Source organism: Pogona vitticeps, chromosome 5 (assembly GCF_051106095.1).
Source record: "Pogona vitticeps strain Pit_001003342236 chromosome 5, PviZW2.1, whole genome shotgun sequence".
In the NCBI taxonomy this organism is placed as follows: domain Eukaryota; kingdom Metazoa; phylum Chordata; class Lepidosauria; order Squamata; family Agamidae; genus Pogona; species Pogona vitticeps.
Genome location: NC_135787.1, coordinates 190,357,162 through 190,383,185, shown reverse-complemented (window position 1 = coordinate 190,383,185; position 26,024 = coordinate 190,357,162). Strand labels below are relative to the sequence as shown.

At 47.4% G+C, this 26,024-nt stretch overlaps 1 protein-coding gene across 1 annotated transcript; it reads right to left on the bottom strand.

Moving 5' to 3' along the window:
• Positions 1-15: 15 nt before the first annotated feature.
• MMP15 (matrix metallopeptidase 15) lies at positions 16-25,941 on the bottom strand. Its single transcript, XM_073002495.2, has 10 exons — positions 25,320-25,941; positions 19,034-19,182; positions 17,602-17,724; positions 14,278-14,585; positions 12,711-12,872; positions 10,997-11,202; positions 10,442-10,580; positions 7,768-7,918; positions 6,323-6,438; positions 16-5,402 (listed from the first exon to the last, which is right to left on the bottom strand). The coding sequence occupies exons 1-10, from the start codon at positions 25,734-25,736 to the stop codon at positions 4,885-4,887; spliced, it is 2,289 nt and encodes a 762-aa protein (XP_072858596.2). The 5' UTR covers positions 25,737-25,941; the 3' UTR covers positions 16-4,884.
• Positions 25,942-26,024: the final 83 nt, after the last annotated feature.

The window sequence follows — 26,024 nt, the reverse complement described above, 5'->3', positions numbered from 1 at the left end:
TAGTCACTCACCAGCTGGGTTGACAGGTTTTATTGTGGGACAACTGGACAAAATCAGCAGGACGGGACGAAAACGGGAGAGAACACAGGAACTAACCCGACAAAATGGCAGCAGAAAGAATAAGAGGGTGGCTCTCATAGGCACAAAAATGGGGCAAGGGGGTACACACATACACACACATAGATTTCCTGCTTCAGATCTCCTCTTTAAGACCGACCCCCCTCCAGAAACCTTTCATTTCAGCCACGAGACAGAAGGAGCAGAAGAATGGAGAGATGACATTCCAGGGCATGGACGGATTTGCTGCTTTTTTGCAAGGTGCGATGTTGCAAACCAGGACACTGGATACACCCGACCATGTGAATTAGTAGCACACTTGCCCCACAAAAGGCTACCTAGCAATGTTTTTTTTTTAATGCTGGAGGGTGGGGAAGAGAGAGAGAGGATGATATTTGTGATATAAGGAGACATTTGTGCAGTGCCACATAAAAGAGCAACCAGTAGCTAGACAAAACAGCCTTGGATAGTGCCTGTTATCTATAGACAAAAGATTTCATGGAAGCCACGCAGGTAGCTCACCAAATAAGGCAAAATTAAGAGAAAAACCACACATCTGGATATTCAGTGGCCAGGAAGCCACCTGGACACATGTTCATGATAGTCATTAGACTGGGCTCTAAGCCATCAGATCAGTCACAAAAGACTTGCCCTGTCACGAGGATCACACAGAGAAATGTAGGAAGCGGCTGTGTAGCGGGTCAGACTTGTGGCCCCTTCCAGCTGAGGGGTGACAGCAGCTCTTCAGGGTTTTGAGCCAGGATTCTTTCCCCACTCTTTCCTGCAGATGCCAGGACTTGAACCTGGTGCCTTCTGCACAAGAACTCTTGGGCTTTGCCCCTAGGCCATACTCCCTCCAGAGCAATCAGGGGTTACTTGACGGGTGTTAAGGGAGTGACTGCAACCCAGTAACATCTGTGTCCCAAAATGTTGGCACTCGCAGAGACACAACTCATTCGGCGAGTCCAGGAACAGACCGGACAAACTCACAGCCTCCTGCAAGAACGCTCCTCTTACTAAATGCTTCCTTTCAAGAGTGCACATGCTAAAACCACGTTGCAGGCACATTATTGATAGGGGAGAGCAATCCCACCCTCTGACCCTTATCAGCTCAAATCTTGTGTTTGACAAAGCTGTTTCCCTCCCTCTGTTCATTTCTGGGTGTGAGAAACGGACTTTGCACTGGCATATTCTGCACATATAAGGCAACATTTGACAGTAGACAAGAGTTTGGATTTTTTTTAAACCTACAGTTCCTAAAATCCCCTACCCAACAGAGTACTGGGTGGTTCTGGGAGTTGTAGTCCTCAAGAGAAAAAGAACAACATATTTCTGACCCCTGATCATCGCAGATCTTGGCATACCACGTTTGCTGAATCCTGCCATGTTAAAACCAGAGTTTAATAGGCTGTTGTAGCATGCAGTGGCCCTGGGACTCAAGACTGAAGAAGAGGAAAAGCAATACCTGGCCAAACACACAATTCTGTTTCAACACTTATTACCAAGAAGCAAGAGGGACCACCTGTCATGCCTTAAGACCAGTATTATTACTGATGACGGTTTAGAACGTGGTAGGAGAGACTCCATTTAACTCAGCCAGCCAAATTCTCTCCCAGCAATCACCGACAGCATGTTTTAATCAAACATCAGTTAAAGGACTGCAACCCACGGGAGATCCCTTCAGCCCATCCAAGTCCTGTGCTGCAGAAAGCTCACACTTTTGTCCTCGAAATAATTTATGCATACAGTGGAAAACTTAATTTGCTTTGGGAAGCCAACAAACCTGGCTCTATGGTTTGTTTGTTTTTTGCAATGGCAGGAATGGGAAAAAAACCCGCTTGGCACTGAAAGGGTCCTTCGGAAGGGTTACTGTCAGAAATTACTGACCTGTTCTCTATGAATATTGACAGCTGAGAAGATGAAGAGGTGTGTGTGTGTGTGTGTGTTCGAACCCTACCTACCTTTTTTTGCAAATTACATGCAATTACTCTCCTTGCAACATTTATTCTGCTTCCAGGATCCCGCGTGGAGTGGGAAACGGCACAGTAAACATGGCAGCTGAATCAGAGACTGGAAAAGTTACATGCTTCCTAGAATACTCTGTAAATCACAGTCCAACGCATAAAGTTTTCCCGTTTCGGGGCTAAAGATCCTGTTAGGAGCTCGACTTCGGTTTGCACAACTGGATTACGATGTTGAAATTTAAGACTCTTTACAGTTAGCAGCACCTCCGTCCAAGAAATGCTAGCACTACTTGTTACTGTTAACTCTAATTGGATCATATTTTTATAAATTACTATTCTTATGTTCATTCAGATTTCAATATATGTCTAGGGTACATAAATGCACAAAAGCCTAACTTGATTTTTTTAAAATTCCTTTTCATCCTACGTTAATTTCAAACCTTAAAGGGGGGGGGGGGGAATTGACCAGTCCCAGAATTCTCCAGCCAGGAGTTCTGAGAACTGTAGTCTCAACATTTTTCAAAACTCTAGTACATTTATTGCATTATTCACCATCCTTTTTTAAGGAGCAGAATCAGTGCTTTTTTTCCTCCTTGGTGCCAAAGCAGGCAACCCATTTTTGTTCCTTCCCTCGTTATTTCTGCACCTTCGTTTTTTAAATCATTAATTATCAGAAAGGCTAAAAGGCAAACTGCAGAGAAGAGTCTGTGCTGTTCCGGTCGAAGGAGCCACGTTTAGACAAACAGATGTCAGCCTTTGCTGATTCGTATCCCCCATCCTCATCCACCCGAGGGCGGCACCATGTTCAAAGCAGAAGGATCTATCCGGGCCAGCCCCGTCCTTTGCTTGAATGGGACCTCCGGTCATCTCCAGAGGCAAACGCTCACTACACTTTGCAGCGGGAGAATAAACAATCTGATAAGTAGATATACGGAATTTGTACAATACTGACAGGTCAGAAAATCCTGTTCCTCTCGAGGCAGGAATTAAGTTCCACCTCTCATTGACAACACGAGGCAGAAATATAAAACCCAGCCACCCCGAAGGTTGCACAAAGGCCCTTGGCAAGCATGCAATCCATGCCGTTCATCCCCCGTTGCTTACTTTGCACCATCCTGCTCGGTTCTGTATATTGAAAGGCAGGAAGGATATAGCGGCAGGAAGAGGAGTTCTAAGCGAGTCAGGAGCCAAAGAAGGAAGCAGGGACAAGCAGTCGCACAAAAAAGCAGCAGCTTCTTGCGCTGGGTGTGGGTGGCTTGAGAAGGGCCACCAGTCTGGTTTTAAGAGCAAGCCTCTTTGGAATGTACAAAACAGCCCAACATATACACACACACGCGCGCAAGCACAAACACTCTAAAGTTCTCTCGGGGGGGGGGGTGAGAAATCCAAAATCTGCACCCTCTACATGTGGGCTATAAGCTAACACATCCTTGCTACCATCCCCATTCAGAAAACTAGGTATGCCGTTCCCAGGAGCCATATACGGAGTTGTGTGACTACCTTTTGGACTATAAATGAATCTGTTTCCTCTCTCGACAGAGGACCCCTTCTAATGCCGTGAGCACGGCAATGTCTCTTTTAACCCTAGGTAACCTCTTGTTACCAGAATCGCAGAGCCCAGAATACACCAGTGTTTATTAGCAAGGTGAGGTGTGGACATTTAGGGGAAAAACATGTGTTCCTTCTCCACCTACCCCGTTGCCGATCAGAGCTTTGAGCTGCTGGCACACAAGGTGGAGCCAAGCAGCCCCTCCTCACTGACACACCCATCACAACTCCTGTACGGACAGGGAAGGAAGGAAGAGCCTCAAGCCCGGTCTGTGTCTGCATCCTGGGGGTCTTCTGCCTTCCAGCATTGACCTCAGTTCACAGCCAGGATTGGGTAGAGGGGAATGGAAGTTGATAAAGCCACAGGGAACGCGGGGGGAAAGGGAGACAAGTAGTCAAGCACCTTCGGAAGGAGAGGCACAGAATATTTTTAGGCACTCAAAGCGGCGTCTTCTCTGAAGAAGCCCTGCTCCGCCTCCCCCTCCTGCACATCTTGGCATCAAAGATTTCAGCAGTAGTAAACAACTAGCAATTTTTTACAGTAGGCGAAAAAACATTTTCCAAGTTTTGCTTTGCAACCAAACAAGGCTACTGGGTGAAAATGAGCTACCAAAAAAAATCAACGTCAAGGTTTTCAGGATATCGATTGCTCTGTACATCGGCGGATGCTAGCCACTCAAGGGCACGGCCCTTCGTCAAAGGCAGCTGTTAGAAGAAGCATGTGTTTGCAACTGGCCCTCGGCGGGGGGGGGAACGAAAGATCACCCTGCACTCCCACAAGGCCGACAGGTGTCAGGCCGACATTTCTAGAGCACATGCACGAAAGGGAGAGAATATATTCAGCCTCGTCCGTTCAGGGTCCTTACAAATGCCGTTCTGGGTCAACAAGCACGGACTTGATCCTAGAGCAGGAAACGGGATCTGGAGGACCGATGTCCAGTAGTACATTATTAGAAAACCACACATCCACACGGGGTTTAGGGAGGGCCCACTCTTTCCAAAAGGGGTGCAGAGCATCATTTGAAGCCTGCTGCGTTGTCCGCAGAGGAAAACAGCCACTCAACCCCACCCAATTCTCAGTCAAGGCCGAGGCACACAGGTACGAAGCACAGAGCCTTCCTGGCGACCGTCTTCAATTCTACCGGAAGCGACGAGGTCTGGGGAAGAGGAAGCAACCTGCCCGACACCCAGGCACCTCAAAAGGTTCTCCCTCTGGAGGGAAGACCTCAGCAGCTCTTGTGACTCAGGACGGCTTCTCAGAGATGGAGAGGAAGGAGACCCCCTCCCTGAGGCCACCTGGGAGGATGATCTGGCTTTAGACCCAGTCCTGGAGGGACCGCTTGCAGTAGAGAAGCATACGAGGGGGGCCCTTGCGTTGCAGCTGTACCATCACGTAGACAAGGCCGAGAATGCAAAGGAGGAGCAGCAGCAGCACCGTCACCATGACGACGCTCAGGGTCAAGGGATAATCATTAATATGCACCACGATATCCACGTCGTTGCTATTGTCACGGCCAGGGCCCTGCTCCCGGTCGTTGTCCGCACCATCGCCGTAATCGCCCTCAGCATCTTTTTCATCTTTCTCCGCCGGGCCCGCGTCCACGTGTTCTTCCTCTTCGACCCCCTCCTCATCCTTCTCCCGCCCTGCGCCGTCTGGATGGAAGGGAGGCTTGGCCACGTCGGGCCATCTGCGGCCAGGGTCGGGGTTCACAGGGACCTCCTCGTGGCACCCCATGAAGTCCCGCAGAATGGACTTGGGGTAGCCGGGCTCCGTCTTCAGCCGCTCGTTGTCAAACTTCCAGTACACCCTGCCTTTGTAGAAATAAGTGTAGGCTGGGAAAAAGAGCAAGAGACAAACCTGATTACAGATACTTTTGAAAGATAGTCAGATGGAGGAAGCAACAATAAATCAAAGGTCTAACTTAGGACACATCAGCTTTTTATGCTTCTAAGAGCCGGTCCCTCTCCAACCTTTTCACCAGTGGAGATGGGAAGAATTAGGGTGGCCTTATTTTCTTCCTCCCTCTACAAAAGTTCCTTGTTTATATTTTTCCTTCTTTCCTTTGTTCCCTTCTTCCTTCCATTTTAATTCTTTCCTTCCATTTTAATTCCTTCTTTCCTTCCTTCTCCTGTTTATTTCCTTCCTTCCTTCCCCCTTTTTATTTCCTTTCTTCCTTTCCTCCCTCTCTCCCTCCCTCCCTTTTTATGTTTTAAACCCACCTTTCTCCTTAAAAAGGACCCAAGGCGGCTTACAATCATTAAAATATAATATTTAAATTGGTAACAATGGGAGGGAGTTGCAAAGTCTGGGAGCAGTGATATTGTTAGGCATAAACATCTGTATTACTAGTACAGTGGTGCCTCGCATTACGAGCACTCTGTTTTACGACGAAATCGCTTTACGTTGAAGGTTTTGCGATCGCAAAAGGGATTGCAAAACAATGTTTCCTATGGGGGATTTTCGCTTTGCGATGATTGGTTCCCTGCTTTGGGAACCAATTCCCGCAAAGCGATGATTTTCGGCCAGCTGATCAGCGGTTTCAAAATGGCTGCCGGTTAAAAAACATGGCTCCCCACTCTTTTCTGGGACGGATTCCTCACTGCACAAGCAGCGAAAATGGCCACGCTATGGAGGATCTTCGCTGGACTGTGAGTTTCAAGCCCTTAGGAATGCATCAATCGGGTTTCGCTGGAACAAATTAACGTCGTAATGCGGGGCACCACTGTACTAGCTTTTGTTTTGTTGAACTTACTTGCATCAGCACTCAAAAAGACTCCTTTGGGCGTGTGGGGGACACCCGCCCACACACTGATCTTTCTCGGGTAGCCTTGATCCACCGTATGGCTCTCCTCATTAAAGCGCCAATACCTATGTGTGAAAGCAGACACATTTGAAAATTCTTCCGTGATCAACAGGAGCTGGGGGGAGGGGGGAAATGCAGTTTAGCAGCTGAGCACATATTTGACATGCAAAAAGTCCCAGGTTCAACCCCTGATGTCTTGAGAAAGAAGCAGAAAACGAGACCCTGGAAAATGACTGCTCCCATTCAGAGTTGGAAATATTGATCTAGATAGACCCACAGTTTGATTCCACACAAGGCAGATCCCAGGGGTCAGTTTTGCTGAGGAAAAAAAAAAAAAACAGGGACTGGCCAAAAATCTCTTGGAAAACTTCAGGCCTGCCTCTCTGGTCGAACGATACCCCACACCACCTCTGAAATCCAACCTCCTTACTTCTGGAGGTGTCTGGGTACCTCTTGAGCAGCTAACCTCGTTTCATCCCAGACATGACACATTTTTCCTGTCTGTTTGAATCCTCTGTTCTGAAAGTCAGTGCCTGAACTTTGGAACAAATTAGTTCTAGGTAAAGGAACACGTGTTGGAAAGAACCGGGTTCCGTGATTGCTATCAGGAACAGAACTGGGGATCTTGACTTACAAGATGGGGGTGCAGAGAAGGTAGTTAGGATGCAGGTGGGGAGAAATATGTCCTTTCTATGGATATTATATCGGCATCTTTGCTATATACCATATTTTCCGTGTATAAGACTATACTTTTGTCTAAAATCTTTAGACTAAAATCGAGGCTCGTCTTATACAAGGAAGTAAGCTGAGGAGAGAACAAAAACAAGTGGAGGGGAAAGCAGGGATCAAAGCGATCCTGCAGCGCTTTCATCCCTTTCCCCCTACACTTGCTAAGCCCCACTTATTTTTCTAAATTTTGGATTAGAAAAGTGGGGGGCGTCTTATACATGGGGGTGTCTCATATACGGAAAAATACGGTACCTTGGCTCCCCCTAAAGCAGTGGTGGGCAGCATGCATCCTGCCACAGAACGCTGCCCAAAAGCTTCAGGCGGTGAGGGAGAAAATGATGACATCTGTCCTCTTTGGTGGGGGAGGCAAGCCCTGGTGCACCCATCCACCCCTTTAATTTTTTAAAAAAATCTGTTTTGCTGCTAGAACGTGCAAATGTGTATTCTCAATAAAAACCAAACTCTAAATTTTTGTACGAAAAAAACTGTCTATGTCTGTCCGTTGCGACTGCAGCCCTGCAGGGAGCCGGGATGAAGAGGTACACTTTCCCGGGTCTCTGAAGGCGGCACATGCTTCCCGTAAAGGCGAAGTGCAGGGGGAGAGAGCTGGAGGTTCTCCAGCTGTCTGGAGATTCGGTTGCCCACCGCCTGCCACATAAACCCACCTGTCCCCTCTGAAGAAGAAGGTATGCCCCGTGGGCTCCCACCAGATGACAGCGTCCACCTTATCGTAAGGAATGCCCAGCCCGTAGCTAGTCAACGGCTGTGGGTAACCGGGCTCCAGATTCGCTTCACGGAAAAGCCAGTACTGATTCCCTGGAGGAGAAGTGCACACATGGAGAAAACAAGGTCGAAATCTCGCCAACATTTCATTGACGGTCAGTTCAGGCAATAACATCGGTCAGAGAGTCTCCCATAAGCTTGTCTTGCATCCGGTACAACAAAAAATAACCCTCTTATCACTACCCTCCACGAAGGTTTGCACGATTGCATCAAGTCTCAGCAGGCAGAGAAGTACAGGCTGATTGCTCATAAAGAAGCAAGCAACCAATCTAATGCTTCTCCATTTCAAATAGCTCAGGGAACCCGGTAGCTAAAAAACATGCACATTTTCAGAAATCTCCAAGAAGTAGCCTCAACAAAGGTGCCAATTCTCCCCAAGATCCATTAAAAAATAAATACATTTTTAAAAACTCATATACGGCAGCCAATAATTTTTCTTTTTTTGCACTTTCTCCATTAGCGTGAGAATGAACCAGATCATGATTTGCATCCCTAGGCAGGGAACAACTCACTGAAGACCCTTGTACCAAGTTCTGCCCGATTCCTATCCTGCTGTCTATCAGACTCCGCTCGTTGACTTTCCTCTTGATTCTACTCCTGCCCGCTGAAGTCACAGGATGCAACTCTGCTTCATTTTCTGTGTTTTTCCAGATATTTGAAGATTGGGATCCTGTTTCCCCTTAAATGTCCCCTAGAGAAGCTACGCCATTCACTGTTTGTTCCAAAACTTTACGGATCCAGAGTTGCTACCAAAGGAACCAAATGTGGCATGACAGGGATCCACGGTTCCCAAACCAAAAAGAATTAGACAGGACTCAAGGTAACAACAAAACATTTTATTTTACAAGGCTTGAACAAGCTAATAATCTATATTTGGATATCAATACAGTAGGACCCTTTTTATCCACGGGATCAGTATCAGCTGATTCATTTATCCACGGTGTGAAAATATTAAAAAATGAAAACAAAAATGTATTTTAACAATGAAGTTACAAGAACTGACCACTAGAAGGAGCCAGAGACCATGCTATGTGTGACATTTGCTATTATAATAGCATTTGCTATCATCTGTGTTTTCCAGCATCCGCAGCCGAGAGACTTGGAACCAATCCCCCACAGATACAGGGGTCTTATTACAATGTTATCAGGAACTGTTCTGTATATTTCTACTTTAACCTTTCCTTGAACTGTTTTCATGGTTCCTCCCACCTTCACACTACATTTTCAGATGAGGCATCCTTCAGTCTCGAGAGACTATGCTAATGTGCTCTGAATAGAAGTCTCAGAACAGCATCTGGTGTGGCTGAGAAGGCCAATTCGAGAGTGACCAGCCCTTCCACATGGAAGACAAATCCAATCTGTCCCCTGTCCAGCTCCCTGATTTGGCTGTTTTCATGACTGCCTCTTTGCCTCGGCCTGCTGGACAAGGGTCTCTTCAAATTGGGAGAGGCCATGCTGCACCACCTGCTTCCAGGCTGAACGCTCAGATGTCAAGGTTTCCCATCTGTTGAGGTCCATTCCTAAGGCCTTCAGATCCCACTTGCAGATACAGTGGACCCTTGACTTACAGACGGCTCGACTTACAGACTTTTCGAGTTACAGACTTCTCTGGCTGCAAAATTTAGACTCGACTTGCAGCCGGAGAATCGACTTACAGACCAGAAAAAAACCAAAATGGAACAAAAATAGAATAAAAACCACCGGTTATGGGATTAATCAGTTTTCAATGCATTGTAGGTCAATTGAGATTCTACCTACAGACTTTTCGACTTGCAGCCACCATTCCAATACAGATTAATTCCGTAAGTAGAGGGTCCACTGTATCCTTGTATCGCAGCTGTGGTCTCCCTCTGGGGCGATTTCCCTACACTCATTCTCGATCCAGGAGATCTTTTGGAATCTGACCATCAGCCATTCTCATGACATGCCCAAGACAACGCAGACATCACTATTTCAGTAATGTATACATGCTAAAAATTCCTGCTTGTTCTAGGACTACTCTATTTGGAACTTTGTCCTGCCAGTCTCCATCAAGCATCCTTCTCCAACTCGAACCCCATCTGAACTAAACTCCCATTCTGCCTCTCCCTTCTTCAGGCCCCCTCCCTAGGCGGTGAAGAAGGCCAAAGAGCGGTCCGTCACCCTTGCTAACATCAAGTTTTTAAAAAACCTGTTTTCCAACAAAGCCAGCTACATTTTCAGATTCCGAACATTTTGAAGATGAAGGAAAGAAAGTTTTGTTTTGAGCCGGTAAAGCTCAGCATAGGTAAAGGTAAAGGTTCCCCTTGACATTGAGTCCAGTCGTGTCTGACTCTAGGGGGCGGTGATCATCTCCGTCTCAAAGCTGTAGAGCCAACGTTTGTCCGAAGACAATCTTTCGTGGTCACGTGGCCAGCGCAACTAGACACGGAACACCGTGACCCCACCGAGGTGGTAGCTATTTATCTATTTGCATTTTTACGTGCTTTCGAATTGCTAGGTTGGCAGGAAAAAAAGCTCAGCCTAGCAGCATCCAAAATTCACATTTTCCATGGCTTTCTCCTTGCTCCAACTCACCTTTGAAGAATGCAAACCGACCATCTTGCCTCTCGTAAGCAGCGTCAATGTTACCAGGGAGGCCCCTCCAGAAGTGACCCACGGGCATAGGGTAATTGTCCAGCACCCGGTTATGCCGGACTCTCCAGAACCAGCGGCCCTAGAGAACGAAGAGAGAAAGATAAAAGACACATTGAAAAAGGGAGATTCTCCAACTCTTTCTTGGTGCCCTTGCCTTTCCCCTGCCTTGCACTGACCCGTTTGGGGTGGGGCAGAAGTCAAACCCCCACTGTCTAGAGACAGCCTCTTCGAACAACTCCATGCCTGGAATAGAGGCAGGCAGGGGGAAAAAACCAATCTAAAACACTGAGCCAGTGGTTCCCAATTTTGGGTCCCAAGATGTTCTTCGGCTAAAAACTCCCAGAAGCCTTCAGCACCACTTGCTGCGCCAGCCAGGATTTCTTGGAACTGTCGTCCATGAACATGTAGGGACCCGAGGTTGGGGAATCTCCAGGCTGTCCTAAAGGGCTGACTGAGCCCTCGTAGAGAAAAGCAACAGGGTCAGGACGCTGGTACCTTAAACACAAACATTTCCCCACGCAGCACCGTCACCGTGTCGAAGTCGCCATCGCAAATGTTGGGCTCATACTGGTCGGGATTGCCTGGCCTGGGGGGCTGGGCTGGCTTGCCGGGTGGTGGTAGCCTGGGGGGCTTGTTATCGGGACTTCTGGGCATCACCGTGGGGAGAGGCTTTGTGGGGTGAGGCTGGCCCCCTGGAGTACCTGAAGAAAAGGGAAAAGGGAGAGGCAGTTTTACTGAAAAACCTACTAGATAGTGGTCTCTGCTTTTCATGTCCCCAGAAACTGGCTACATAAACAAGTTTGAGCCTATCATCGGTGGCCTAAATACAGATCAAGGCTTCTTAGCACACAATATATATTAAGTCAGATTTCTGTAATATCTCAGGAGTACAAAATAAAGGTCTCTCTTAACAGACTCTGCCCACTGCCCCAGAAACAACTCTTTGCATCCCTGTAACAGCTTAATAGCACTCAACCCTGAGTGCTCACTGGAAAGACAGATCCTGAAGCTGAGGCTCCAGTACTTTGGCCATCTCATGAGAAGAGAAGACTCCCTGGAAAAGACCCTGATGTTGGGAAAGTGTGAAGGCAGGAGGAGAAGGGGATGACAGAGGATGAGATGGTTGGACAGTGCCATCGAAGCGACCAACATGAATTTGACCCAACTCTGGGAGGCAGTGGAAGAAAGGAGGGCCTGGCGTGCTCTGGTCCATGGGGTCACGAAGAGTCAGACACAACAACTAAACAACAACAAAAACAGCCTAATCTGCTGGGCATCCACTTTATTATCCTGGCTAGGCAAGCCCAAATCATTAACAGCTTGATGGTCCCATTCCTGCGTTGACATATGTTTATTCCTTTGTCTGTTACCCTTGCCTCATGACTCTCATCATCGTGAAGATGGCTATAAATATCAAGAACTCAATGGTTTTCTTGCTTCTCTTTAAATAAGTGGATTTCAATAATCCACACTGAAATAAATTGGCCAGTATTTGAATTGCCACAAGGTTTTGTTCCTTCCCTTTTCCTCCTCACAATCCAAGTAAAACTCAGGTGCTGTTTGTGGGTGGCTCATTGAACTGAATGAGTGATGTTGAGCCTGTTTTGGGGAGGTCTGCTCATACCTTGGATCCAGTACTGTCCTCTGACCAGTGGTTCCCCAACCTTGGGCCTCCAGATGTTCTTGGACTTCAACTCCCAGAAATCCTGGCTAGCAGAGGTGGTGGTGAAGGCTTCTGGGAGTTGAAGTCCAAGAACATCTGGAGGCCCAAGGTTGGGGGACCCCTGATCTGGACCACGTGCCCTCAACAGCATGAGACGGTTCCCCACCAGCATCAAATACCAAGTAGACAACACAGGACTTACAGCATGCTTCATGAAGGCTTCGTGATGAAATTTTAGTATCTTCTGAAACAAACCGTTTATCACCAGGTTTGAAGGTAACAATGGAATGTGTCCTTCTCACATGCATTTCCCCCCACTCAACGAGAAACCAGGTCCATAAGTATTCTTTGGGTTTCAAATATGACAACCACAGCAACGTAATGTGTCCACATCGCTGTCATATGCCAAGAGAAATGGGGGTGTGCAACAACCTTCTTGTCTGCCTCGGACAGCTAATCATCCCAGTCTTATACCCTGTTATCTACACACACATAAACACACACAACTATACACACCAGCGAGCACCTGGCTGGGTCGGCACTCACCGTACAGCTGCTGGATGCCTCGAAGATCGTCTTCAGGAAGCTGGAAGTTCTCGGTGTCCATCCATTGGTAGAAAGGAGCCATAATAGCACTGGGGTTGCTGGAATGCTCCAGGCCGAGCGAATGGCCCAGTTCGTGGACCGCCACCAGGAAGAGGTTGTTCCCTGTTGGTGACAGACAAGGGTGTCGGGGGGGGGCTCTTGAATGGTCTCTGGAAATGGAACCACAGTCGTCTTTCTGGAACCCCACTTCTCCACATCTCTAGAAGCACAGGGTGGGAGGACAGCTTCCCGAACCACAGACATCCCTACGCTCACCTCCTCTGCAGATGAACTCCCTCTGTCTGTCAAAGACAGGCATCGAAGAAGCCTGTCAAATCCATACAGCACCCGTTTGAACCTTCCTCTCGTTCAAAAAAGTAACTCGGCCAAGATGTTACCTCTTTATTCCTCTGTCTACTGGTTGTAATATTTATTTACCCTTGGTCTAGATGGGTGGGATAGAAATCTAATGAATGACTGAATGACTGAATGAATGAATAAAATTTATTTATTAGATTTCTAGACTGCCCATCTAGAACATGTCTACTCCGGGTGGTTTACCTATAACATAAAAATAAAATCCAGATTGATCAGAGTCCAAGATGGGAAAGGAAGAAAAAAAGAAAAAGAAGAAAGAGAGAGAGAGAGAGAAAAGAAAAGGGGAGATAGGCGAGGTAATAAACAAATTGATCTCACGCCTCCCTTCAAATCTGCCTCCCCGTACCTCTCTTTTATTTGGAAAGTAACAACTCAAAATAAATAAAGGCACAGATAAATTTAGAAATAAAATGTTTGCCTCGGGCTCCCCTTTAGAAAATGTGCAGGTCACAGCACAAGGCAATAAACTATGCAATAAGAAAGTAATGTGCATAATAGGTTTGCTTTGCTTCTGAAATTACACACCTCTCTCTCTCTCTCTCAATTTGGCCAGACTCCATTACCTGATATATGCCTGTTTGTTTGTTTGTTTGTTTATTATTTATTTATTTGATTTGTATCCTGCCCATCTGGTCTATACGACCACTCTAGGTGTAACGGAAATTGTGTTAAGTCTGTCACTTATTTCAAAGGCGCAGGTTAGACAGTACTCCTGGATGCGTGGCCAGGAACACAACCAGCACTCTATAGGAGCGACTATTTACCACCAAGACCAACAGGATTTTCCCTTACTCAGGTACAAGCTAAGAACAGGATTCTGGCCAAGATCTCTTTGTAAGTGACACCTGCCTCTCTTAATACCCTGACACAACATCCTACCCCCAAGGGCCTACCCTAAGGGTAAGAATCTCTGTGTGACATGGACTGCCACTACGCAGACCCCAAACAGAAGGGAGAAGGCAGGAGCACTTATCCTCTAGCCTCTAGAAGACCGTTTTGGCCACACCTAGAAAAGATGGCCTATTAAAAGATGGCCCCGCTCCGCCAGCCAAGCGTTCCAGATTTATGTCAACACAAACTGCTTTTGAACACAACGAGGTGGGTTTATTTCAAAAAGGCCTTTCTCTGCCCAAAGGACCCCCCCTCTCACCAGCGACGTCGGCATTTTCCAGCGTCCAGGGTTCGTCCAAATCAAAGTGGGCATCCCCTCCCAATCCAGTTCCTGGGAAGTAGGCGTGGGCCAGGAAGCCCCCAGCCCCGTCGAACGGAGAGCTATCCCTGTGGAATCCGGAGGCAAAGAGCACCATGATGTCGGCCTCCCTTCTTCTCTTTTGCCGGATTTCATCATACGGGATCTCATGGAAGACTAGCGGAGTCGCCTGCTCCCACACGCGGAAAGCCTTCCGGAGGGCGTCGTAAGAGTGGAAGGGTCCCAGTTTCTCTGTGTAGTTCTGGATGCTAAAGACACGAAACAGAGGAAGGGGTTACTGCCAGTGGACGGGGGGGGGACATGGTCATGCAGGTGTGCATGATCCGGGAATCCCCCCCATCTCAAGGGCACATGGGTCTTTCCGATCTACCGACCAGGATGCAAATGTGCGATATGCCATTCGGACTTTCTGGAGCCCAGAATTCTCCACTGTAGGAGTTTTAACCTGAAGATCCAAGCCTAGAGACACTTAAATTTTGCTCCCTTAAGACTCCTAAAGCAGCTTCCATTTTTAAACAGGAACTAAGGGTGAAGATAAGACGGGATTTTTTTTCTCCAAGGGAGCGAAGTTTAGATGTCCGTAGGTGTAGGGTGGAACTTCTGAAATGGAGAAATTTTAGGAGCCAGAGTCCAAAAAATCCAAATAATAATCCCTAATGCAAAGCTCTGAAAGCAGATAAAGCAAAGAAGCGGAGAAGCTAGGATTGAAGGTTGAATTCAACTTTACAAGAAGAATGAAGGGGAAATCCAGAGCTAGGAAAAGTTACTGTTTTGGACTACAATGTCCATGTGGCCCTGCTGGGCTGATACATTGCGAAACTGGCAGTCCAAAGACACGACTTTTCCGGACTCTTGGTATTCCTCCGTCACAGAAGGAACAGGCCCTTGTAAGGCATGGCGACAATCGCTTGGCATTCAGGCTTTGACGTTTGAGAAAAATGCAAAAGAGAGGAGTGCTTTCACATCTCACACTCTGGCTTGGACGACACACCTTTTACATTTTCTCCTCGGGCCTCACCTGGTTCATCATTTCGGTTTTTCCTCCACTGTACCTCAACCCATACGTCGCCACCACCACCACCTTCCTGCCCAGGGCATGTGGCACACCATCGGACGAAGCAGGCTGTTTTCCTACGAAGGCTCGTGCCACAGAAAACAGGTCAGGCTTTAAGACCTAGAAAAGCTACGGGAAGAAATGTTTCTTCCAGGGTATCCGGACACTCCTGCTCTTCCAGACATCCGGAAAACCAGCAAGGACCGAAGTTGAGGGACTGTACAGCCAAAGCGTCACTCCCTTGGCTGCACAGCAAAATCCACATCAACCTTCTACAATACACAGCTACCACTGGCAGTTCATCAAGTGCCAACCCTTCGGACTAGAGATGGGCTCAGCGGTTCGTGCTGGTTCGTCTGTCACCCTAACAGGTGTTCCGCGCTTGCAACACAGTTCTAAGCTCTGCCTCCTCCAGCAGGCGCCCACTTGGGAGGCAGGGCCTTGGAGGAGGCGGGGCTTGGAACTGCAGAACAGTCGAACCGGCGGTTCCTGCCCATCTCCGGTTCTGACCTTAAAAACATGCTGAGAATGGAACTCTTCAGGACAACTTTTAAGGGCCGTATGTACCTGTGAGCACCTCTCATAGCATTCATCACACGACTCTAGAGTTAGGAGGTTAGTTTGGGGTATATAAATTGCTGATTATGTTGTTGTTGCTCGTAATGTGATAATCTCATATTATGGCTGTTTGAGATAGATAGATAGATAGATAGATAGATAGATAGATAGATAGATAGATAGATAGATAGATAGATAGATAGATAGATAGATAGATAGATAGATAGATAGATAGATAGATAGATAGATAGACAGACAGACAGACAGACAGACAGACAGACAGACAGACAGACAGACAGACAGACACATAGATCGATCACCCTGAACCAGAAATTAGCTGTTACCCTTCGTGGCTGCAAATTATGTCTGAAAGCACTGGGGGAGGTGCTATCTGTTGATGTCCTGGAAATGTTTTGACAGAATAGGAACAGGACGTCACTTTATGCAACATCATACACCTCTCTATGCCTCCTCCCAATCTTGGCCTCCACCCCTTTCATTTTTCAATATGAATGCCACCCTTCTTCACTCATATGCTACCAAAGCATTTTAAATTCTGCAAACATCCGATACTGCAAATAAAATTCCATTATCCAACATACTTATGCAATTGGCATCAAGCTCCTTTTAAAGCACCATGCTGTAAAACCCTTAAAGCTTTTTTTTTTTAGGGGGGTTGAGAATTGTTGCTCCCAGTTGCCCAGTCAAGATCTCCTCAGATTACACTTACTTGCACCAAATGTGTAAGATACATGAAGATTTTAATGGGAATGATTTAAAACTATCATTTTCCTTGATCTCTTTCCCCCTCTGTATTAGCATTGTGATTGTCTCATAAATTTAACCTGTATTATGTTGAATGACTTTTTCTGGTAATGGGCCATAACAATAAACTAAACTAAATTAGTCAAAGCAAAAACAAAAAAAAATTTAAAAAAAAAGGAAAATGTGCTGATGATTTATCATCCCGTACTCCTTAAAACACTCTCTGGGCAGTTTACAGTTTTCAGTTATACAGGCTACACATTGCCCTCCCTCCTGTGAGCCATTCAGTGACCTCAGAAGGATGGAAGGCTGAGTAAACCTCAAGCTGGCTGCCAGAATCCACTGGGATTGAATGCTGGCTGTGAGCTGAGTTCTGACTGTAATACAGTGGTGCCTCGCTTAGCGATGTTAATCCGTGCAGGAAAAAAACGTTGCTAAGCGATTTCATCGCTAAACGGATTTTAAAAGCCCATAGAAATGCATTAAAACACCATTAATGCATTGCTATGGGCTTAAAAACTAACCTTAAGCGAAAATCCTCCATAGGGGCAGCGATTTTCGGTGCCTCTAAAGCGAGGCAACACAGCGGGCGGTCATTTTGTTTTTCCAGCGACCATTTTGAAACCGCCGATCAGCTGGCCGAAAATGGGGGCTTGTGATGATCACTTCCCCACAATCATCGCAAAGCGAATTTTCCCCATAGGGACCATCGCTAAGCAATCGCTTTTGCGATCGCTTAAACCCCGTCGCTAAGCGATTTCGTTGCTCAAGGGAGCGATCGCTAAGCGAGGCACCACTGTACTACCAGTTAACCACTGCACCTCAAAATCCTGCCACCAACCTAACCAGATCAACCCACTGCAAACCTGAACAGCCACAGTACATACCTAAAAGTCAGGTGAGTCTCATTCCACTTCCGCCCCGTCAGCGCATACCGCTTTCGCCGCATGTTCGCTTTGACCTGAGCGCCAATCTTGTCAGGGACTCCGCACCGAGGCCGTTTCATCCATCTAAAAGTTACAAGAGCGAACCAGCAGGAAGCAGAATGTGAACGGAACGAGAAGAGAGAGCCGTTTGGCGCGAGAACTTCTTGTCACGAGCTGGCCAGAAACTCACAGCCTTTCTCCGTTCATGCGATTCACTGAGCACGCGGGGTGGGTGGCCCAAGGTATTCGGCTGCCTGAGGCAGAACGGCCATCAGTGCCTTGAGCGAAGTCAAGAGCCACAGGACTCCAAGTATTTTTCAAATGGATTTTGGACCTCTCCTTTCAACGCAGTGAAAAAAATATTCAAAATTAAATAACTAACCATCTCTTGACCTTCCACAGCTCCTGGAACTGGCTGGCCGTCATGCTCCGTCTAAGGAGAGAGCCAGTCCCGATAGCACACATCACAAGTGCTGACTAGATTTGCCAAATTTAAAATGTTCTTATTGTTTGTTTGGATATGAAAGTATTTTTATGCCCTGTAATACCTTGGGGCTGGAACAACTTTAAGAAGGGTGCCAACAAACCAGAGCAAGTTCAAAGGAGGGCAACAAGGATGATCAGGGGACTGGAAACGAAGCCCTAGGAGGAAAAACTGAAAGAACTGGGCCTGTGTAGCCTTGAGAAAAGAAGACGGAGGGAAGATATGAGGACACATTTGAAATACTTGAAAGACACAGAAGAAGGGCAGGGTCTGTTCTCAATCATCTCAGAGTACAGTACATGCAATAATGGACTCAAGTTATAGGAAGCCAGATTTTGGCTGAAGATCTGTTACAGCAGTACGACAAGGGAAGCCACGGGTGGTGAGCGCTCTAAGACTGGAGGCATTGAAGAGAAAATTGGACAACCCTCTGTCAGATCTGCTTTGATTTGGATTCCTGCACTGAGCAAGGGGTTGGACTCGATGGCCTTAGAAGGCCCTTCCAACACCATTATTTTACGATTCGATTCCACATTTTCTAGCAAAGCCAAGGGAACATGGGCCATAAATTAATCCAATGGACTGGGGATCAGCAGGGAAAGAAAATGGAAAATTAGCGTCTTATAAAGAAAGATCTCACTTTGCAATTTCTATCATATCCTCTGGGGATGTCTCCCATCAGATGTAGAATCATAGAATAATTGAAGAGTTGGAAGGGGCCTCTAAGGTCATCAAGTCCAACCCCCTGTTCAAGGCAGGAATCCAAATCAAAGCAGATCTGGCAGGCAGGTGTCCAGTTTGCTCTTGAAGGCCTCCATAGGCAATGATAGATTCTGTCATTGCTCCTCTGAGCCCACTGGGGATGCAGTCCACAGCGGGGCTATGCCTTTCGCACCGAGAAAAACTTACGCTTTCGTCTCCTCATCCAAAATCCCTGTCACAGGGATGCCATAAAAACTCTGCATCTCGGAAACAGCGGAGGAAAGGATCTGAGCCGAGCGCAGCGTGGACATCTGGCGGCTGGCCTTTGGGAGGTAGCCATACAACTGCAGCCATGCCTGCAATAGGAGTGTTCGAGTCATAATCCAAAGCAAAACTGAATCACAAGCAACGTCATCAAGAAAAACAGTTGCATTTTCTTTGGACGTGTTCTGAAGGTTTTTTCTTCCTAACATTTCACGAGTCTCTGTGGCCAGCATCTTCAGAGGACAGGAGTCAGAACTCTGTCTGTGTTCTGGTGTGGCATGTGGGACAGATGAGTATCTGTAGCTGTGGGATCAGCTTTTTGTCCTTTTCAGGAGATTTACAGCCTCCAAAAGGTCAACGAACTCTACCCAGCCACAAGAACCGGTGATCACTGCAGACAAAAGACTAGCTAACGACACCCATCAATCACAGTGACAGATCATCTCCCCCCCTTATCACAACAATACACCCATAACAAAAAAAACACCTTAATCACAATAATCACCCAGTCTCCTGAAAAGGACAAAAACCTGATCCCACAGCTACAAATCCTCAACTACCCCACACAGTACACCAGAACACAAACGCCTGTCCTCTGAAGATGCCGGCCACAGAGACTGGCAAAATGTTAGGAAGAAAAACCTCCAGATCACAGCCAAACAGCCTGAAAAACATACAACAACCATCGGATCCTGGCCATGAATGCCTTCGAGAATACAGTTGCATTCTGCTTGTTTGTTCGTTTTAAAGTCTGTAAGAACATAAGAATAGTAACCCTACCCTCTGGACATTCATCTAAACCTCCTTCAAAGCTGTTCAAGCTGGCAGACATTGCTACCTCCCGCAGTAGTGAATCCCACCATTCAATTCCGGGTAGTATGAAAAAAACTTCCTGTTAATTGTCCGAAATTTCTATCATTCCCCTTCAGTGGATAAACCACAGTTTTCAGTATTATAACAGAGGCAAATATCTTCCCCCATCTACTTTCTCTACATCAAGTATTATTTTATATCTCTTTATTTAGCATGTCTCCCCTTAATCGCAAACCTTTATTTCAGGTGGAATCATGTCAAATGTTCCGTTTGAAATGTTGCCCCATGAACATGTTTTGGGTTGAACAATCCCCTCTTTGAAGTATCAGAAATCCTAAATTCCTTTTATCCCATTATCCCTCCAAAACCTTAAGACTACATGCATCCTCCTTCCCCGTTCTCTACTTCCTAGTGACCTCATGGCCAAAAAGATGATGCTAGGCCCTAATAATTAAAATAATTAAAGCCATAACTCAGTGAATGGTCTCCCTCAGCAGGGTCATCCTGGTTCCAGATTCTGAAATGCTGTACTGTGGTGCCTCGCTTGACGATGGTAATCCGTGGCACCAAAATCACTGTACAACGAAAGTGTTGTCAAGCAAAAGTAAAAAACCCATTGAAGTGCATTGAAAGCCGGTTCAATGCGTTCCAATGGGCAAAATACCTCATTGTGCAGCAAAGATCCTCCATAGGGTGGCCATTTTCCTGTGCCTGTTAAGCGAGGAATCCGTCCTAAACACAGCGGAGAGCCATTTTGCACAGCGGGTGGCCATTTTGAGAGGCGCTGATCAGCTGTTTTAAAATCATCATTTAGCAAAGAATCGGTTCCTGAAGCAGGGAACCAATCATCGTAAAGCGATGTTTCCCCATTTAAACATCGTTTTGCGATTGCAATAGTGATTGCAAAAATCTCATCGTAAAGCGGATTTGTCGTCTACTGGAGTAATCGTCAAGCGGGACACCACTGTATTCTGCTAAACTCTCATATAAGGTGCAACCATGTTAAGTGATAGCCCCAGTTTTAAAACTACAGATTGAAGGAGTTTTGTATAAATTAGTTAATCATCGTCATCACGTGCCCTCAAGTCCATTCTGACTTATAGTGACCCTTCCCAGAGTTTTTTGGGTAGAGAGTACTCAGAAGTGCATTACCCTTCTCTTCCTCTAGGGGCGCTCTGTGGACTGTGCAGCTGGCCCAAGGCTAACTAGGCTGGCTCTACTCCCAGGAGGCACTGGGGGGAAATGGAACTCCCAACCTCTATCTAAAACCATGTTCTACAGCCAGCTTCAGTTAGCACAGCTTAAAAAAAAACCTCAATAAATATTTTTGGTATGGGCTGTAAAAAAATTAATTACTGTGACTCTGCAGTGTTTTATAGGCATGTGAGATGTTCAAGGAGTGGTTTACTATTCCACTCCCCACCCCCCATGAATTTCCATGCCCGAGTAGGAATTTTAATTGCTTTGCCTCTGACACTTTATCCACTGTACTATGCACAGATTTCTCTATTTGCTCTCTAGTTTTTTTAACTAATGCTACGAGTAATGCTCGTAATATCGTGCCTTAGGAGTTCAAGGTGTTCTGCATGGATCTCCTCCTCCTCTTTCTTGCTTTGTCCTCAAATAATATTGAAGGAAGGTCATCACTGAGATAAAGGTCATAGCTGTGAATTTCAATACCTCGCGTAGACTAGAAAATGAACATCCCAAATTCTAGTCCAGCAGAATACTGTACTTTAGTGTAATTTGTGGGGGTAAATATATTATAATTTGTTATATTTTATCAGGATTGATTTTTATCGTTGTTTGCTGTCAGGAGCTCTTGATTCCTAATATGGCTAATATGTGCTCTTGGCTAGAATCTTCTTGGGGATTCATGCAGGCATAAATGTAATTCCATAAATCATGGAAGCTAACGACCACTAATGAATGAGTTCCCAATCAGATTCTTGGTTGTGTGACTCACTTGGGGCCAGAAATGCAATCGGAAACTCATTAATAAGCAACCATCTACTGCCACAACTGTCACAATGACGTTTCACCAACGTAAGCGGCAGAGAAGATTCTGGAAACTTTCAGATCGTAAGTTATCTCTAAATGTTGGGGGGGGGGGAAATCTGGCCACCCACCACATCTGTTTCCCAGTCCAGCCCTTTAATCCATTTAGCCAGAAGGGATCTCTACTATACTCCTCAACACATCTGTTCAAATTGAGGCACTCTCGGGGGACACAGCCATCTATGTAAAAAACCAAGCAAGATAATAAAAATAAAATGCAAGTTAAGTCGGTCTTTCAAAGCAAACTTGAAAGGGATTAACTGCCTGACAAATACATAACAACTTGCAGGGGGCTTCCTCCACGGAGGGAGCAGAATCTGAAGCCAGAGAGTACTTTTCAATGAATGGGAAGTCACAACACAGGAGAAAGTATCCTTTCACACAGAGTATATTTAATGACCCATCTGTGGTCCCACAGGTTTTTGGTGCACTACAAAAACCTGTGAACGGGGAATTTAAATACATGAAAATCCCATTTGTAAACTCTCTCTCTCTCTCTCTCTCTCTCTGTGGATTGGGAATCTAGAGCAATCATATCTTTTCTGGCACTGATCTTCGAAACTTAATAAGGTACTGTAATGACTCAGCTGACAATGCTTTGCCAGTCTACGACACTTTTTTTTGCAGCATAAACTCCAGCACACAGACCAAAGCAGCTTTCATCACAGATCAAAGAAGAGGGAGGCACGCGGTGGCTTCAGTCGTTCACCGCCATCGGTGGTCAGCTCATCTGAGGTTACTGTCCCAAACTATTGTCCCTGTTTTTATTTATTTCCACCCCCACCCCCTTCCACCTGAAAGAGATTCCGAAAGGTTCCAGCCATCTGCAGCATCCCTGTCACTCCAAAAGTGGCTCAAGGGATAAGACTTATTTTTATTTACAGTGGTGCCTTGCTAGACGATTTAATCCGTTCCACTGAAATCGCTGTTTAGCGAAATCATCCTCTAGCGAAAAGCATTTCCCCATTGGAATGCATTGAAACCTGTTTAATGTGTTCCGATGGGGAAGAATCGGTGTTGTCTAGCAAAGATCGGCCATAGGAAAGCCGCTTTGCGAACCGCCGATTAGCTGTTTAAATGGCTGTCTTGTGAAGTGTAGGTCCCGAAAACACTTGTTTTGTGAGCGCGGAGGAAGCTGTCAAAACCATCGTGTAGCGAAAATCGGTTTGCGAAGCAGGGACCGAACATTGTCCTGCGAAATTCCCCCATAGGAATCACTGTTTTGCAAATCACTATAGCGATCGCAAAAAGTCAATGTATAGTGAAAAAACTGTTCTGCGGAGTAACTGTCTAGCGAGGCACCACTGTATTTATTTATTATTTTATTTATTAGGCTTATATGCCGCCCATCTAGACTTAGTCTACACTTAAGACTGCAAGCATCTGCAACCTGTCCCATGACCATAAAGAGCAAAAACGAGCCAGGAGTAAGTATTTGTGGGGTGTGCAGGGGAAATGTTAAAGTCTTGCACAGATAGCATTTCCTCCTGTTTTGTAAAAAGCTGCAATATGGAGCTGACCAGGAGAGACCAAACCCACCTGTTTTGAGGTCAGATGATGGCTCTGACTGCTGGGAGGAAGCCTGACCAATTGGGCCTGAATTTATTTTAAAACGTCCTCTCTAGCACCTTCTTGCTTGCCCTTCAAGACGCATGTGGAAGTGTACAAATGAAAGGGAAAGGGGACTACAGGCAAAGAGTGTCTAAGTCTTTCTGGAAGCTACAAAGATTCCAGAAGCTAGCCTGAGATCCAGAAAAGGAGCCAGAAACAGAAGAGGACCCTCAGAATCATGAAAACCAGTTATCATTTGCGATGCACATTTAAACATCAGGTACAAACACAGAACACAACGCTGCCCGAGTAAACCCACCGCGCTCAAGCCAAAGAGTCTTGGCAGTTCCCCAAAAAGAAATATGGAATAACTGCTGAACTTTGTCTCTGATCATTTAGATGTGGATCAGGAAAAACTCTGTACGGGTCATATTGGAAAATCTTGTACATAATCAAATGCACAAAAATAAGACCACCAACAGCCATCCAGGTAAAGAACAAATGCAAGTACAGTACATACATTATTCGCACAACTTGGGACAAGCTCATAATAAAGCCATCCGTCGTCCAAACATATATTGAATCAGAAATCTGTCCTCGTGAGCATTTTGAGAGCAAAGCAGGTTCAGAAAAAAAAAAGTTCAAAAGACTTTGATACGAAGATGTTTGCAAAGAGATACCTGCAAAGAACAACACGCAGAAGCAAACCGAATCAGAAAAACAAAATTGTGGATTTTGATTGTGCATTATTGAAAGACCTCCAGGGTCTGTATCTACGGCAAAACTAACAAGAGAGTCTCTTGCACCAGCTGAAAGAGTAAAAGGTTTTATTCAATATTAGCTTTGTCCGGACTGCAGGCTGCTCCATCTGGCATGTATATGGAAACGTCAGCAGCATCCACCAATGGTTAGGAAAACGTTTTCGTCTTGAAGGCAGCAAAAGAGTTTTGGGTTTGATCTTACAGACTATTGACATACAGACCCTCTCCAATACAAACACTGGAAGGGTTCTATGTGGATTATTTTTTTTATGCAGCAAATCTCTATACTGACCCATCAACTTGAGGCAATATTCTGCGTGGTTCGCACATCAAATAAAAACGAACCAAACGGAAATAACCGTAAATCAAAGAAGAAGAGTGGCCAAAAGTTTTCCACCTGATTTCTCTCCATCAAAAGCCGCTTTTTCTCCCCTGCTCAAAATATATAGCTTGCATCTGAAAGAGCATCCAGGGAAACTGATGCCCCATCAAACGTGCTCGTCCTTTTAAGGCGTCCCTCAATTTTTAAGGCGTCCTAAGGCAGGCGAGCGCGTTTCGTGCAAACTCTTGCGGGCCCCCTCCCCAAGGGCAGGTTTGCCCAGTTTGCTGCCCGGGGACGGGGTTCCCACGTGGTTCTAACAAGGCGCGGGTGCATTTTGCTCCCGGGAAGCCCGAAGCGTGTTCAGCCGCGCGCGCCAACCCGTCCCCCGCACGTGAGAACACACAAAAAGACGCGCCTTCCTTCTTTTTCCCTGGCCAGCCCGCGGGTTTCCAAAGGCGCGCCCCCCGAGCTGCGCGCTCGTCCCTCCGGGGGCCCGTCTCTCTCGGGACGGTTCCGCGGCACGCACGGCCGTGCCCGGGGAGGGGGGCAGGGGGCGACCCTTCGCCGCGGAGCCGCCTCCGCCTTTCCCGGGGCCCCCTGGCCGAGCCCCCTCACCCCGGCCGCTCCGGCCCTTGCGCGGCGCGCTTTGCGCACCGGGGCGCGTTTGTGGGGGGAAGGCAGCCGAGGGTCCCCCGTCCCCCCCCCTCCGCCCTCCGGGCCCTACCTCGGCGTCCCCTTCGCCGCCGGCTCGCCCAGGCCAGGCCTCCAGCACCACCACCGCCAGCAGCGCCAGGAGCCAGGAGGAAGGCAGCCCTCGCCGCCCTCCGCCGCCGCCTCCCATGCTTGGCTCCGCCGCTCGCCCTCCGGGCCCTCGCCGCCTCCGGCCGCGGCTACTCCGGCCGCCGGGCTCCAGGCATGGTGGTGGTGGTGGAGGAGGAGCCGCCGCTGCCGCCGCCTTTGTCCGAGGCTCCGGCCTCTCCTCCCTCCCTCCAGCCGCCGGCGACGACCCGTGCGCTCGGGCGCCCAATGCCCCTCTTCCGTCGCCTGGCTGGCTGGCTGGCTGGCGCGCCCTCGCCTGGGCTGGGCTGCTGGGCTGGGCTTCCACGGGGGCCGGCCGCCGCCTAATGGTCAGCGGCCTCATTGCCCGGCCGTCGCCCGGCCGCTCTGGCGGGGGCCCCGGTGGGCGAGCGGGCGAGCGCCTCGGCGACCGGGTCCCCCACCCCGTTCGCCGCCCGGTCTCTCGCCCCAGGGGCCGGTCCCCTTCCCAAGCTCTCCTGGCGCCCGGCCGGGGGAGGAACGCGGGGTCCTCCCAAGAAGGAGGCTGTGGGGGCGACAAGGCAGCGCCGGATTCCATGGCTGAAGGTCGGGGGAGAAATAAAAAAACTTTAAACTGTTGGAGCGGTACGACGAGAGACCCCCATTGATTTCT

What these genes read in the sequence shown, in the direction of transcription:
- MMP15 (XM_073002495.2), bottom strand. Translation starts at nt 25,736, where the DNA reads ATGAGGCCGCTGACCATTAGGCGGCGGCCGGCCCCCGTGGAAGCCCAG. An exon ending in GGAAAATGCCGACGTCGCTG is followed by an intron (nt 12,873 to 14,277) that starts GTGAGAGGGGGG and finishes TGTCACCAACAG; the next exon opens with GGAACAACCTCTTCCTGGTG. An exon ending in GGGAAATGTTTGTGTTTAAG is followed by an intron (nt 10,581 to 10,996) that starts GTACCAGCGTCC and finishes TTCGTTCTCTAG; the next exon opens with GGCCGCTGGTTCTGGAGAGT.